At 46.1% G+C, this 15954-nt stretch overlaps 1 protein-coding gene across 1 annotated transcript in view; it reads right to left on the reverse strand.

Moving 5' to 3' along the window:
• The window catches only part of LOC144151435 (protein turtle homolog B-like), a 41511-nt gene that overhangs the window by 8960 nt on the left and 16597 nt on the right, over positions 1-15954 (reverse strand). Inside the window, exon 4 of the mRNA XM_077682487.1 lies at positions 3044-3247. Coding sequence (XP_077538613.1) covers positions 3044-3247 — 204 coding nt within the window. The remainder of the gene's footprint in view (positions 1-3043; positions 3248-15954) is intronic.

Consider the following 15954-nt stretch of genomic DNA (forward strand, 5'->3'; position numbering starts at 1 on the left):
AAAGATCACAAACCCCCTTCCATTAAGCCTAAGTCGAAAATAAGTGCCAAACCTTCTAAATAACTTTTTAATTGCGCAGGAAAAAAAAAGAGATCCGACAACATTGATGATTTTTTCCAGATTCCGCAATATTTGGGCTTAGGTTTATTTACCTGTAGTTCGCTATCGCCACATCTTTAAGCATAGGTCGAAAATAAGTACCAACCCTTCTAAATAGCTTTTTAACTGCTCAAGCAGTCTGACAACGTTAATAATTTTTTTCCAGATTCCGGAATATTTAAGCTTAGGTTTATGTACCTGTAGTTCGCTATCGCCCTCAGTTTCGCGAATTACATCAAGTGCTGTTTGATAAACTTCGTTACGTTTACTCAGGACACTCAGTGTTGCTTTGCTTTTCTTATAGGACGTTAATCAAACAGCCAAAAATCCAGAATAACGAAAATAACTTATTGGAACTTCAGTTTCGCTGAACGAGATATATTAGCATTGGTTAGTTATCCTTGGACAGCACTAGAACCAGACACTGACGAGCAAAGCGATTCGTTACGTTTCTTCAAAGCGCATAAATTAAATTTAAGTTTCCGTTTGAACTTAAGTGTTGGATCTTCTGCAATGTTCTCTAGGCTCGCTGGATGGTTAAAGCTATTAATTTTGGTTTTGTTGAGGACTTAGCAAACAAAGCTGGAAGTCGTTCGGAACATTGATCACCGGATTCGCGGCGCCACAGTTCCAATAAAGACGCGAACGTTACCTTAAAGATGAGAGCAACCGTCCTCCAATGATATGGCGTATTTTCTTTTAGGTTTGCGGAGGATAGTACATATAATTTTGGTCTCGAGCTGTCTAGAACCTCTCCAGACCAACTGCTCGAATTCCTGCAAACATGCTAATAATCGACAAGAAAACTGACAGAAGTGGAAAATAAGGTCGCCACCCTTCCAATAATTTTGTGACTTGTAATAAAGCAGCTTCGCAAGGAACTGCTTCATGTTTCATTAAACTGGCCATATTCGCATAACATTACGACGTAAATTGCGGGTTAAGCTTAAGTCAGCAGCAACTATGACGAAAATTACTGTCATTAAATGTAAGCACGTGTATTTCAGCGACAAGACCTAAACAAAACAATGTCAGTTTGACAAAATAAATTTGACAAAATGTAAGCTAATTGTGGCAGAGGTTGTAATTGGTGATGCTTGGTCGGCATGTGTATCGGGAAACAGACGTTAAGTTGAATTGACACATAAAAAAAGAAGGAACATAAGTTCAGAAATGTTAAGGGTTCTCGATGAGTGCTTTGAAGTAAAGGTTTGGATGGCTACGTGAAAGAAAAATCCGCCGGCCAATTGTACGCAGAAAACTGCTCCGGCGAAACCCGATAACCATTCAGAGAAAAAAACACGTTGAAAAGAAGATAGAGGTAAGGGGAGAGAGATTGGCTGGATATATCTCCCTCACGGCGTAGCGCCCGCGCACTAAGCTACTGTGTGAAGCAACATATCAAGCGGTAACGGTAGGCAGGAGCGGTTGGCGTGGCGGGACGAGCAGCGCCAAAGAGCCTGTGGCAAACACCGGCAGCACTTTACTTCAAAAGGAGAAGGCCACATGCTATACGTACGTTACTTTTGAGGAGCACGCAGCTTAGAAAAAGCGACGGCGCGAGTAGAACCAGGAACGAAAGAAAATATGACCACGTAACATATAATGAAAGAGACTTTAGTGAATCATAAGGTATGATACACGAGTAAACACCGGCCATAGGTTAGAGCTTCGCTAGTGAACCATTTGTACGGAGTGCCTGGGTGCGTGTTTAGTGTGAAATCATTGCCACATCACTACATGTTTTACAGAAAATCGATGAAGCTTGTTACGCAACTTTTTAGGTGACAATCCTGCCTTTTCTCCTAAAGGTGTCTTTAATTTTGTATTAGATGTTAAATTTCTACACCTCATTTCGTAGCTGACTTGATCGAAGCCGGGCCCTTTACACCATCCATCCTCATTGTCTTTATTGACGTTACTTCTACTTTTGATGACCAACTTTAGTCGTCACCTATTCACCTCAGTTGTCTAAACACTTTCCTGACGCTCTTTTCCCTAGTTGGCTTTGCGCCATAAACACCAAAACATCATCATCAAGCCTGTTACGTGAAGATCTGTTCATGAAGACTCATTTGTTAGGGTCACTTGCGGGAAGATTGATACGCTAGAGAGCAAATAAATGACGAGGGTAGGCGACGACCAGCAACTATTCATAACATCACGCTTTGAGTTATAACGCCTCCCATCAGTATACACTTGATAAACCACTCATTTCACTTGCACTGAAGTTACGCAACCGCATCTTTTTTTTGTATAAGATAGGGGGTTCTGGTCACGGGTTATTCGGTAAAGGCACTTAATAGAAAAACATCGTGCTGTCAAAAGGCACAAAACGCCTGACATTTTCTGTTTGTAACCTCAGTGCCATCCTATTACAAATACGCATGTAGAGCTAAAAAGTTGTAACTTGGTCCTATAAAGTTCTAATATCAGCCCGAGCCAAGCAGTGACTTAATCCTTACTCCACCAATCGGGAGTAATTTAATGTTTTTAGGGCAATTATACGTGCAGGATGGTAGATAGCTATAAAGTAAAAAACACGTTGCAGTGAATAATTCGTTACACCGACCTAAAGGTTGCAGAGCAGAGTTTCATGCCCTGTAATCTTACATATAAGGCAGAAATAATATTGCGTGCGCATGTAAAACCCCCTCAGCATTCACGCTAAAATCTTTTCATATATAATCTGCATACGCATACAGATGGTTCACATGAGGAATACGTACATTCCTTGCAAGTGTAAACATTCCTAATATTGCACCCGTATATTTTTAATTCTACAAAAGTTGGAAAATGAAAGGCGCCCACGGGAAGCTTTCGGAGCAAACTAGAAAAACTGACGCAGCCTGAGGCGGCCACTTATATTTCTAACGCGCTGAAGTTCCTGTCGTCGGCCCATTACGGTAAGAAAAACGAGAGCAAACACGAAAGGGGAACTTACTCCAGAGGTCGAGCGTTACAGTCGTGTTCACAATGGCCCCTAGGGCATTGGTGGCGACGCAGGCGATCTGGGCACCCCGGTCCTTGCGCGATAAATTATGCCTCGTTAGCTTGGAGCGGGAGAGGACACTTTCAGACGGCTGTCCCCTGTGGTGAGGTCTGTCGATCGTCGGGGCCGAGTTCCAGTACCACGACAGCCGAAAGTCTGTAATGAAATCGGAACGGGTGAAATGACTTCAAGGGCGGAAGCCTAATGACTCGTCAACTTTAGAACTCGGCCGGGGCTATTGATCCACGCAGTTGGCGGTACAAGAAAGCTATGCTCATTCGCTGTGGTCGCATGAAATCGCCATGGTTATCGCATACTGAAGGACGTCTTTCCACAGAGGAATGAATAACGCGTGCTTCAAAACTAATGCTACCGAATAATGTGTGACAGGCGTTTTCTGGAATACAAAGCGAAATTAGGCAAACAGGATTTGCTTCTTTGTAATTGCAGCTACTTCTGGGATGTGATTGCATCACACTACTGACGGCTACGAGCGCCCGTTTTGCGGCAATGTCGCCCTACTTGCCTGTTTGATTGCAATTTGGGCGTAAAGACTGCTTCATCCAATGCGACAATGATAAGCCACAATAGAAATGTGACGCAGCGCACGACACTTTTCCCCACACCAGCTATTCTTTCCGTGTTGTGGTAATGCTTTGGGACTCGGGTATAAACGCCAGATGAATCCAAATGTGTTTATATTTATTTTTCTTTTCACAGAAGCAACCATTGTGGTACCATTTGTGTTGATGAACGATGGTCACTTCTCGCGTTCGATGAGGCATCTAAGTGTTTCGCCTAATGAACCTCATGCGTAATTTGATTCAGGGCGGGCAATTCTGATGGTTACCGGGAGGGCGTGTGGACAGTATCAATCATCATCATCGTCGTCGTCATCATCATCCTACTCGGGTTCACTGAAAGACGATGGCCTGTCCCATTTACCTCAACCACTCCTGTACGGCGCTGCTCGAGTCCACGGTACAAGCATTTTTAACTTCTTCGCCCTGGGAGCTGTCATTTTGTCAGTGAACTGTGCTAGCGGGCCTATAATTAGTGCAAGCGCAAAAAAGATGCAACTGCCATGCGCAACTCCGCCCAGAATACATCCTGATCTTATGAAAGATTAACGAATGGGAAGGTCTATATATACCATTTGTTATTAGGTGTCCACAGGAATACCTGTTGCGCCGTAAAGAATAACAAGGAAACATTTCCAAGTGTATACTCATACATGTAGACTGCAGAGACTAAAACACATCAACACTATACCGTCAACAATACACCACTGCCACAAGTATACCACAGGTCCGACAGAGCCGGTTAAAACGGGAGTCCTCTACACAGTCACCTACAGCTCTTGGCAAGCTATTCCATATACGAGTGAAGGGATATTAAGGCGAGTACTTCAAAAATTAGCACAGCTTGCACTAGTGGTGCACTGCTGGGGAAGCAGCAGAGCTGGCGGCCCCTATCTCTCCGTCGGAGACCCGGCTGTTCCATCCTCACCATCAGCAGCAGCCCACTAGGTCTATTGCAGGAGGAAGGCGTCTCCGATGGACTTACAACCGCTGCTGTCCCGCACCTATAGAGTCCATTCTTTCCTCTGAATTTCCTTATTTCTTCTTTCCATCGAGTAATTGGCCTTTCTTTTTCTCGACCTGTCTCTTGTTGTCTACTCCGTCACCCTGCTGGTACACCGATTGTCATTTTGCATAATGACGTGGCCAGCCCAAGTCCATTTCTTTTTTTAACCAGCGAAGTTGTTGAGCAAATCGTTTGTGTATGGTGTCCGCAGTTAAAAATAACAAGAAAATGCAGAGCGTTCGTGCAAGCGTACCTAGAGCGCACGTTTGTGAAGCTAAGCATACACACTTAAGGGGACTGGCCAATATTTGAAAAAATTACACCATCTTCCCGTAGGGGAACCCTGAGTAGTATGCGAAGCAGCCATGGGGTCGACTGAAGTTGCCATTAGTTTTCAGTTCGTTGTTTCCGTTGACGTTCAGCTTCGCGTTCCTTCGTTGTATCAGTAGCTTCTTGACGTAGTTTGAATGAGCGAGGGAGATAAGGCGCGTTCGTAGCACACGCTCCCGTCTCGGTTTTAGTGCAGTGGGAAGAGCGCCACGTACCTCCTGTTGCGGCGAGAGAGTCGTGGGATCGAAAGCGGGTGCCGCCTAACTATTTTTTTATAGTGGACTGCGCTGACGTTAGCCCAAACGCTGACAGGGATGAAGAGACGCGCATGCACAGTAGAGTGCGGATGGCGGACAACGACAACGAGGGAGGCAGGGACGCAACCCCGCGCATGAGATGCTTCGCATCTACAAAAAACTCTAGCGTTCGCCGCGTGCCTCGAAGGCACGTTCGTCAAGCCTAAATACTAATTTAGAATTATTGGCCAACATTGGCCACAAAAAGTAAAGAAACCTCACACCAGGCGTGAGACTTGGAGTTGCAGCCAAGCTGTCCGTGAACCGATGTGCAAAAGACCGAAACTTCAGTCCAAGACGGCACAGAGTAAACCTCCAGCAACGGCCAGGACGTCAGAGTCGGTTTGGCAGTCAGTCGTCTTACCCAGTCAGCCACGAACGTGATTAAATGCCCCAGAGTCAAACGGCTTACGCACTCGGCCGACACTGTGCGGAGAGTAATTACGCCCCCTGCTCGAGTTAGAACACATAATAGTGTACACGTTGCACCTGTTGGGCCTTGTTTAAGTGTGCGCGTCCCTTTCGTTCTTTCGTGGAGTAAGACCCCCTCTTTGTGTCTTCAACGATTGCAGCTGATTAGCTTCTTCTTCACCTCAATAGCAACAGAGATGGAGTAAAAGTCGTTCCGGCAGCGAAGAAGAAGCAAATAGGCTGCAATCATGAACTAGAACTGTCGTGATGGTTGTGAAGGTTGTGTTAAGCTTCTCTGCATTCAAGTCTTACGCGTTAGTGTGAGCTTCTGGCATTTTCTTTTAGGCCTGTGGCTTTTCTCTCTACGCCGGATGGATTCGTGCCGGCCTAGGCCACTGTGCTGTTTAAACATTCCTACGGCAGGATATTTCGCGAATTTTCTAGCTGTGGTCACATCGTCTCGATACAAAGTGTCGGGTAAACAAAATGATGGATGTCAGCATCAGCAGAAGCCTTGGTAAATATATACAATGAAGCAAATCAAATTTGATATGCTGCACTCGTAAACCTAGGGGTTCCACGTTAACAGGGGCGGATCCAGCCACTCATTTTAGGGGGGGGGGCGGTCACTTGAAGTACAAATGAAGAGGGGGAGGGTGGCTTTTGTTTTAAGTAGACTATTATCAAAGGAACCCCGTCAGAGCATAAATACTGTTAATTTTTGCTCACAGTGGTCTACTCATTTGTTCTAATCAGTTTTCTAATCTTAATGAATTTCAAGAAATACTACAAATATCCGGCTACCATACTTCAAATGTAGGCACATTTTGCTGTGCTAAGCCTTTGTTAGGAATCGGGTTGCGTGGCCGGTGCGAACACGGGTTGGTGTCGTGCCGGGCAGTCATCAGGACAAGTTGATGTGAGAAAGAACGCTGTCTTTATACAAGTATTTACATTATCCGGATCACAGTGAACAGGCACGGCGCTTTCCGGTGCACCGGAACCATATTAAATGAGCCGATTGACATCCAATCATTTTCCCTCTTTCGACGTGGTCACCAGAATTACACTAATTCTTGGATCTTTCCGGGGTCATAATGATGAGCACATACCTGCACTTCAAAAGTGAATGTCCCATTGATAACCAAGCATTACTGCAGATACAATGGGAGTTCATGTACGAGACTGCAGAAACAATGCCACAGAAATATGTGCAGCTAGAGCACCACGACGTCCGGTTGGTAGATTTGGGAACTTCTACTGAAAGTTCTAATGTGAGCAATCCAATGCTACAACACGAATTCCAACCTCCGTCGTCCACGATTTCCGTTGGCGAAGCGATCAATAACTTTTTCACAGTCAACAGGGATATGTCTGTGCGTATGTAGCAAGGCGAGGCCGGTCAGGCGTGTCTCACTCATCTGTGATCGCAGCCATGTCTTTAAGCGGCGGAGCGTATGGCGACGCTGACAAGGAGAGTGGCCAGTATTTGTAGTAGTGCTTTGATCGAAGGAAAGATGTCGATGTCGCACATGCAGAATGCTTCAACAGCAGTCGCAGGCAGTGATTTCCCTACACCCCCCTAGGGGGTGTGTAGACCCCCCCAAGTTTTTGTGGACACCCCCCCTTGAATCCCCAAATTTCACTCTTGTCAGTCCTTGTATGGACCTTTCAGTATCGATCTGCGCATGCGCAGGCTGCCCATCTGCTATTCTTGGCAGGAGCCTCGGACAAAATAAACAAAAGTGCGCCCCCGAGCTTGCTGTTAGCGTTGCACTTATTTATTTCCTTTTTTTCGACAGCTCGTGGCAAGTTCGTATGTGCACACAAAAAAGGTTTTCAAAGGAAAGGGGCAGAGTGGTTTGAGGCTGACCACGCTGCGAGCACATTGCTACCAGCCAGGGAGTAGCGAAAAGCGCTACGGAAGCTAATAAATCGGGAGCGTACAATCGGTGCCTGATTTATAAGTGCTGCATAATTCGTGTACTACCTAAACATTCTTTCAAGAACTCAAATTTCGTCACTGGCCCTGGTAACAAGTTCGAAAATGTCCTTATACGTTGAAAAATGGCGAGAAAGTAAAAAAAAAACTGAATACGGACCTTTCATGGTAAAATGGTAAAAAATGAATTTCTCTAAATTTGTTTTTTTCTTAGATTGAATAGAAAGCACTGCCTATCAGGTATATATATATATATATATATATATAGAAAATGAAAAACGTACGTCACGGGGATGAGCGTTTGGTTAACAGACGTCTATTATTTAACTAGTGGGATAAAAAAACAGCTTTTCTAGTTTATGAACCCCCCCCACCCGAGCCATTGAGACACCCCTCCTTGATTCGATGCCTGGGGAAACCCCTGGTCGCAGGGATGTCGGCTCCTTGTTCTCTTTCACGCTTCCACTTTTCCCGCCATAACCGCAGTTCTGCTGCAATAACACTAGCACTTATTGGGCCGTGCCTTATGAGCGATCCATACCGCTGGGCAATCTGGTTGACTACTTTTGCTTCGTCTTCTGATGCTATGGTATTCAGCAGCTGGGACGGCAAAAATAGGAAGAGGTCACAAACTCTAAAAGTATCATTATTGAATCTCCATTTCAGGTCTGCCAACACATTATCCAGTAGAGGAATATACACTGATGTCCTGAAGGAGCTCTCTGGATCAAGCGCTGGAGTGTTAGACCCGTAGGACTGTCTCTTCGTGCTGCGAGGGAGCCGCAGCTCTGTTTCAAGTTCGTCCGCGAGCGCGACGGCTTTCTCGTAGAGAGGTGTGAACGCCTCTTCACTGTCACGCCTTTGAGCAGTGAGGGCAGCTACAGTGTCTGTCAGCGTATTCCTTGCTGTATGCACATCAACGCACTCCTTCTGGTAGAGACGACTCAACGGAAGCGTGTGAGCCAAAAGGTCCGAGAGGCAAACTATCGCCATTATGAACTCACCATCGCCAACGGCGACGCGGAGCGTCCTTGCTTTTGCAGCGCTTTGAAGCTCCTTCCAGTTGGCGACGGCGTCAAGAGCTTTCGCCACGAAGACAAGAGAGTCCCAAAATTGGATGGCACTGTCATGTCGCTCCACCCATCTCGTCTCGCAAAGGCTTTTCAGCTGGTGGCCAAGTGTGTTCTTTAATACACTGTTTCGTTTTGGTGAGGCGGTGAAGAAGGAAATTACCTCCTTCATAACCCCCACCGCGTTCCTAACGGCTTGCACGCGCGATGACTTCGAGATCGACAAGTTGAGTGCGTGGTTAAAACACGGAGAGTGAACTGCTTTTGTGGCATACCACTTAATTTCTGACACGGCGCCACGCAGCTCTGACACCATGAGGCTGCATCCATGTGTAGCTATGCCGACGCAACTGCCCAAGTCGAATTGTAGGTCCTTCAGCATCTTCAGAACCCGCTCACCAAGTACTCTTCCTGTCAGGATAGGCTCAGTTATGTTGGCGTTGACAGCATGGCTGTCATTGCGAGGGCCAACAAATTGGAAAAAAATCCTCTCGTACAGCGTTCTCGTGTACATAGCGCACAGCAAGACTTAGCTGCGACGTGTGAGATACATCGGTTGTTTCGTCGAACATAATGCTGTAGACTCCCGACTCGTGCACCCACTGAATAAGGGTAGCAAGAACCTCTTCTCCACAGCACTTGATCAATTCGTTCTGGGTCGTCTTGCTATGTACGTGGCTCGAAATGATGTGCTGGCAAGGTGCTTCTGAAGTTCAGTGTCCCCGCTTGATACTCGAAAGCGCAGAAGCTCGCGGAAATTGCCCTAATTTGAAGTCATTGAGGCCTCATTTGACCGCTCAAGAAGTCTTCCGTTGTCTCGATGCCCACGAAATGGTATGTTTTGGCGCCCTAGAAAGATGATAGACGTTATAATTGGGACCAGGCGGTTTCGGTTCTCGTTCACTTGATGTAGACGCTGATTGCTGATTTGGTTGGCTACATCTTTTTCGGGTGCCTTCAGACGTGCGAGAAATTCCTCCCCAGCCTGGATTGCTTCATTGTGGTACTTGCTTGCTTCATGTACAGAAAGATCGCCGTCCTTTCCCAGCAGTTTCGCAAAGGATGTGAGCGGCTTGGTGACCAGGTTTTGGAGGGGGACATTTTTCTGGTAGCCTCCCATCGCACCTGTTACGAACAAAACGCAGTACTTGCAGTACATACCCCTGCTATAATCGGATAGGACAAGCCACTTGAACTTATTTAAATGCGACCGACTTACGTATCGCTTCTCATTTTTGCCGTTTTTTCGGTGAAGTGAGAATGGAAAACTGTAGTTATCCGGAGGGCACCAATGCGTTTCCAACAAACACCGTTTAGTGTAGTCATCGACTTTCCTACCGATGAACTTTCCTATGTTACTCGAGAATTCCACGGAGATGCTCGGAGATACCATGTGCAATCTTTCGCTTTCAAATTCGGTAGTCTGGTCGCATGGAGAAGAAAGGGTTGAACATTCGCCTTGCAGAGGTAGCGATGCGCTACATGCTGCCGACCGGGGAAGAATACAGGTGTTAGCGTATTTCTCGTCCAGTCGTAGCGTTGGCACAACTGCTGATGAGGTGGCCTGTTCCGTGCCTTCGACTGCAACATGTAGGGATTTCTTAGCAGGAAGGAAGAACTTGTCGATCTTCTGCGAACTTGTCCTCTTCATTCTTCAGAGAGAGCTTTTGGGTTGCAAACAGACGAAAGAAAATGTGATAGTCCAATGCTGTCGGTGTACATGACAAGCCGCAATTGCGAGCTTCATGTTTTAAGATGCTTCATGTATCAATATGCAGAATACAAAAAGTAATATTTGCTGACCTGACGACAGAACGAGAACTCATGACTTAAAGCCACATCCTAGAATCTGTACAAGAGTATATGAGCATTTAAATTACTAACAGGGGAGCTTACCCATGCAAAGAAAATTCTTCGAGCAATAAATGGATACACACAGGAGATTGCGCAAGCACTGCTCCACTTGCTCATCTTCAATCGTGCGTGGCATCGTTTTAACAAGTAAAACAGAGCGAGAGCAACTTCAACGTGCAGAAGCATCACAGACGACGAAAATTAGCAAACGGCGCAGTGCTTCGGCATATTTACGTAAACCTTATAGGGGACATTCAGCGGAACACTTTAAAAAGAACTGTTCATCGTGTAATCGAAAGAATGAATCACAAAGCGCGTAGCGACATGATGTCGTGCTAAGCTTGAGCAAGAGATGCTGTATCGGCTTGCGATAATCAAATCACTTGTACTTTAGCAAAATTATTTCAGTCTATGTGACATTGCTTCACTACCTTTGAAACTCCCCAGCATAAAATCGTGGGCAGTGTTCATTTCATCAATATGAAACAACACATGCTCGTATTCTTTGTAAACGCATGTTTAGAAAAACGTACCTTGAAGTTTTATCATATGAATAACCTATACTGCTGCAAAAAGTACTTAATTCAATCACTGATGCATATCGTCGTAGCGGGTTCTATAGGATTTTGGCACATTCCTCGTAGCTGCGTTAGAAGGGTCACTATAGTAACTACAACATCCAGGGTATTGTAACGGAGTATTTTGGTTAACACCTGCCGCTACTGTAGCATGAAGATTGCAGTGAAGAAGTCGAAACGTTGAAGAGGTTTTAAAGGTTAACTTGTTTAAGCTACTGATGACATTGGTGACATTTAGCCCATACGAACTTGAAACAATTACACTTATTACATAGATGAAAAAGACAGTCAAAAGATTAAGGGTACTTAGCGGGACACAGCTGGCGGGCGAAGGGCTCCCGGCGGGAGGGCACGACGACGGGCGGCAGAGTTTCTGAAGTGAGCTGGTGCAGGCCGCCCTCTCGCCCTCAATAGCCAGAGGGGCCGCGTTATATTTACTTGGAGTGGTCTGGTGGGGGACGTATTGGGGGAAAAAGCGCATCCTAGCGTGCGCGGACTGCGTGGAAAAAGGCTAAGGCACACCCGCAGCCAATCAGGAAGACGCTTCTTAGCTCCAATCAGACATGTCCCCGCCAAAGTGAAAAGGACCAAAAACACAGACACAAGGTTTCGACTCGAAAACGCGCACTCGGAGAACCACGCGTGTAAAGAAAGTAGTTTAGAAAAAACGCACTAAAGTAAACAGGGGAAAAGGGAAGGTCGTCGGAAGAACACAGCGGCTCGCGTAGGCGCGCAACGGGGGTCGGAGACGCCAGTGCGTGCGGTAACACAAGATGCGTGGATGGTCCCTCTCGAGAGCCGCGTCTCCCGGGTCGGCCGACGGGCCAACACACACTCGGCATGCGTTTCTTAGAAAAGCGGGGCCTCGGTGGCCGAAGAGGGATGCTAAAAAATATAAAAAGCAAACGGGACGGGGGCTTCGCGACAGTATGCTTGGCTGAATACTGGCGTGACTGGCATCTCGAATACTGCAGCTAGCAATGATAGGCACGTTTCAAGTCTTCTTGTACTCAAAAACGAAACAATTAAGAGGTGCGGGTATCAAATCTAAAGTTCTAAACGCAAGCTATATATTTGCGCGTGGCCAACGCTTACCTCGAGTTGTCAGGATGGTTCAAGTGGCTACTACAGTACCAGTCGTCAGATTCATGCGACTCGGCCGACGAAATCACGTGCTGGTCATGTAGTGAGCACGTGAGTGTTTCGTCACCTTCGACTACATGTCCCATCTCCTTCAACTTGGGCCGCAGTACTGAACCAACTGAACCACCGAACCTTCTTGCCTCGTCGGCTGACGAATGACAATAAATGCCTACACACCGATCGGTTGCTGGAACTCAAGTGTCTTTATCATGGAGGAAGAAAAAGTGTCTTTATTAAGCGAAGAGAAATGGTGACCCCCCCGCCCCCCCTTCCCCGGTCCCCGATGGCGCGGCAGCGCAGGCGTGGAACACGATATCTCACGTGTCATACATCCGGCGGGTCAGGTAACGCGAACCGCCCGAGCAAGCGTGAGAAAGGCACCTTCAGTGAGCCGTGAAGTGCGCGTCCACTACACTTCTGTTTATTTTGATATAAAAAAAACAGAGCGGTCAGAGCGGCTGTAGCAATCCCGTCTACGCAGCGGCGGCCGCGGCTTATTGCACCGTCTGAATAAATACAAAAATACACAAAAATGTGGGAGGTCACTGCTCTTTTTGTTTCAATCTCCTGAACGACAGCATGCGCGAAGAATGCGGGGGCAGAGAGAAAGCCCAAGCACGGCTGCTCCCCCCGCCACTCCGCGAAGCTGTCGATTAACTTGCGCCGGTTCACGGCTGGTGCACCTGCAGCTCCTCGGTTTGTGAGGGTAAACCGTGCTTGCCTAGCTCGGTTTGCGATAACCACGGTTAGGAGACTAACTTCGGTCATGCCTGCCGTGTAGCTACCTCTCAAGCCGTGAAGGCCGATCATAACGGCCGCTCTAGCCATTCGGCTTCCTCTGCGGTTAGGGCAGTCGTGTCGGGGCAACCTTACCAAGGAGGTGGCCACAGGCACTGAAGGGAGGGGGGAGAGGGGGGAGGATGTTGACACAGGCTTTGGGGGGGGGGGCGATCGCCCCTACCGCCCCCCCTCTGGATCCGCCACTGCACGTTAAGCTGTTTTTAGGCAATGTAGTATCATTGCGGAAATTGTAATTACCCGCAGCAAAGAAGGTGGCAAGAATTTGGAGATGCCCTAACATTTCGCATAAATGGGCAGATTCAGGGTCCCAAGAGGGTCCCATAGAAAAGGAACTCAAAATGCGCAACAAAACCACACAGGTCATCTACGTCACCCCCTCAGGCGATTACCTCAAAACAAATGAAAAATCTAGGCACAGAAAGAATAAAATAAGAACCCGGGTAATGCACTCGGGTCCTACTCTGATAGCCCCGTTGAAATTAAACACTAAGCAAATAATGTTTTTCTTTACATTTTTTTACAGCGCGCCCACTTTTGAACTGGGCAGCAACGACAACGCCGGTTTTTCGTAGAATGTGGAACTTAAGGCCTTCACCTTTAAAAAATTAGCGCACAAGACGTCCCAAAAGTACACGTAAAGTTTGTGAATGGGACAGGTGCAGCGATAAGTGCTTACTCTTTAGAAGACAATTCTCAGAATTTACGCGCAGCCTTTTTCCACGGAGAACTCCATCAAAAGCAGTGCCGGAATCTGTATTTTTCTTTCTTAATTTTTATCGTTCCTCTTAGTAATCCCGCCATTTTGTTGCCTTGCGACGTGCGCGGTATGGCCACACATAAAGTGCCCAGGTACGCTTCGTCTCCCTACAAACATCTTCTCGAGTGTCTCTTAAAAGTTTCTTTTAGTGTTTAGCCTGTTTTCTTTTTCGCGTTGTTATAGCAGTGTTTACGTCCTCTGGGGCGACGATGCTTCATGGAGCCTTAGCTGTGTCAACACTGCCAGTTACCTCAACGTCGCACTCATCGTTGATTACAAGCTTCTCTCGTGTGTCGTCGAGAAACCGGTATGGAGTTCTAGCTTTTGTTGTTTTCACCCAGTCACACTCAAATGGGAATCTGCGGATGTTACCCGAGCCAATCTGCGATGAGCCGATTTACTGACATTATAATTGTTGTTTCTGTTTAATTATTAACCGGTTTGTTTTGGAATGGCTGAGTGAGGAGTAGAAGGGTGTTGAAGAGTGAACACTTGCAAGTTCTATCTTCAAAATTGAGGGTAATCTGTCTGCCATTTTAGGTTCACTATCAGAAAAAACCAATTTCTAGCACCACTTCACACCCAAAAACATGTGTAAGGAAATAAAATATGCACGCAATTCATGTTTGCACACTTTTGAGAGAAAAATGATGGTAGGACACATTTATGATAATGATTTGATTTGAATGGCACACGGCTGACAAGAGGCTACTGCGCCAAATATATTGTTATTTGCGTACACTGGTGAGAGGAATATACTAAAACCCGTCAGTAAAAACAAAAGTGATACGAGCTCATAGACAACGAGGATGACTGGTGTATCGAGCCAGGAAAAACTATGGGCGGTATGTAAACCTTAAAAACGCGCTTAACAGAAAACATGGGATTGTCATCTATGAAATGAGATGGGTGTACTGAAATGTGTTGTCTGTGCAGTTCTGGCAGGTGTGTGCGTTGTGTTGTGTCGTAAGCTGTGCATTAAGTGAGGAAGTGAATTACGGGTTGGCCCTCTCCATACCTGCTACATAGGGGTCTTGGAGCTCCAGTGAACAGGTGGAGTGTGTTACATTTGTGGTGCCAGTCCGCAATCTTGATAAGGTAACTTCAGTGTCCCTGTTGTCGGAGTCAGTAGTGTATGTTGCCAAGACTGGTTTCATTACGTGTAGTTTGTTGTCTGTATGTTCACTCCAATGTGTTTGCCATGTTTTAAGAAGGCTTTGTCTGATGTGTGGCTTGAGGTCAGTGTAGGGTACTGTTATGCTGTTATGCCCAATGTATTTGTAGGTTCTGCAGCAGCGGCCGCGTGATATGCGGCGTTACTCCCGGCCGTCCTAGAATAGCCTGGAACCGAGCATAAGTGAATTTTGCGTTTGAAGGCTTATACAGACATAATAGTATTAATGAGATTTACTACGTGGCTTTTTTCAAGATTTTCGAGACGACAGTGTCCGCATAACACTCAGGGATTCAGCATAGATAATGAATTATGGAATTTGATTTTAAAATGTATGTTTCTTAACAAGGAGTATCCCATAAGACTCCGCCATGAAGACACTATAATTTCTATTCACAGTTTTGCAGACAATAAACAATGTCGGCATAACGCTCAGGGATTCAGCATAGATAATTATTTATGGGATTTGATTTTGGTGCATATGTTTCTTAACAAGGAGTATCCCATAAGCCTCCGCCATGAAGACATTATAATTTCTATTCAGAGTTTTGCAGACAATAAACCTGGGCCCATGCGCAGCACAGAACACAGTAGTGGCAGTCTTTGAAGCATTAGTACAAAATTCTGCTCACTTGTATTTGTGCTGCAAAGGTAAGGAATGCTGCAGAATCGCGCTTCTGGGCACTCGGATTTTCTCGACATTTGTGAAAGGCACATCACATGATATAGGGCGAAGATGCAAATGTGCAAGAAGATCGGTAATGGAAGTTTTGATGGTATCTAAAAATGAGACAACAAGTTCGGGTGCTTATTCTCTCAATCTGTATGAGAAGGGAGCAGTAATGGATGGATGATTAGCAGGAGTTTAGATATAGTTATCTCGAAACAGTGACTTAAAATTGGAGGCATTGATACCATTT

This window comes from Haemaphysalis longicornis, unplaced genomic scaffold, assembly GCF_048455015.1.
Source record: "Haemaphysalis longicornis isolate Haplotype H1 unplaced genomic scaffold, Haemaphysalis longicornis Haplotype H1 scaffold_9, whole genome shotgun sequence".
Lineage (NCBI taxonomy): Eukaryota > Metazoa > Arthropoda > Arachnida > Ixodida > Ixodidae > Haemaphysalis > Haemaphysalis longicornis.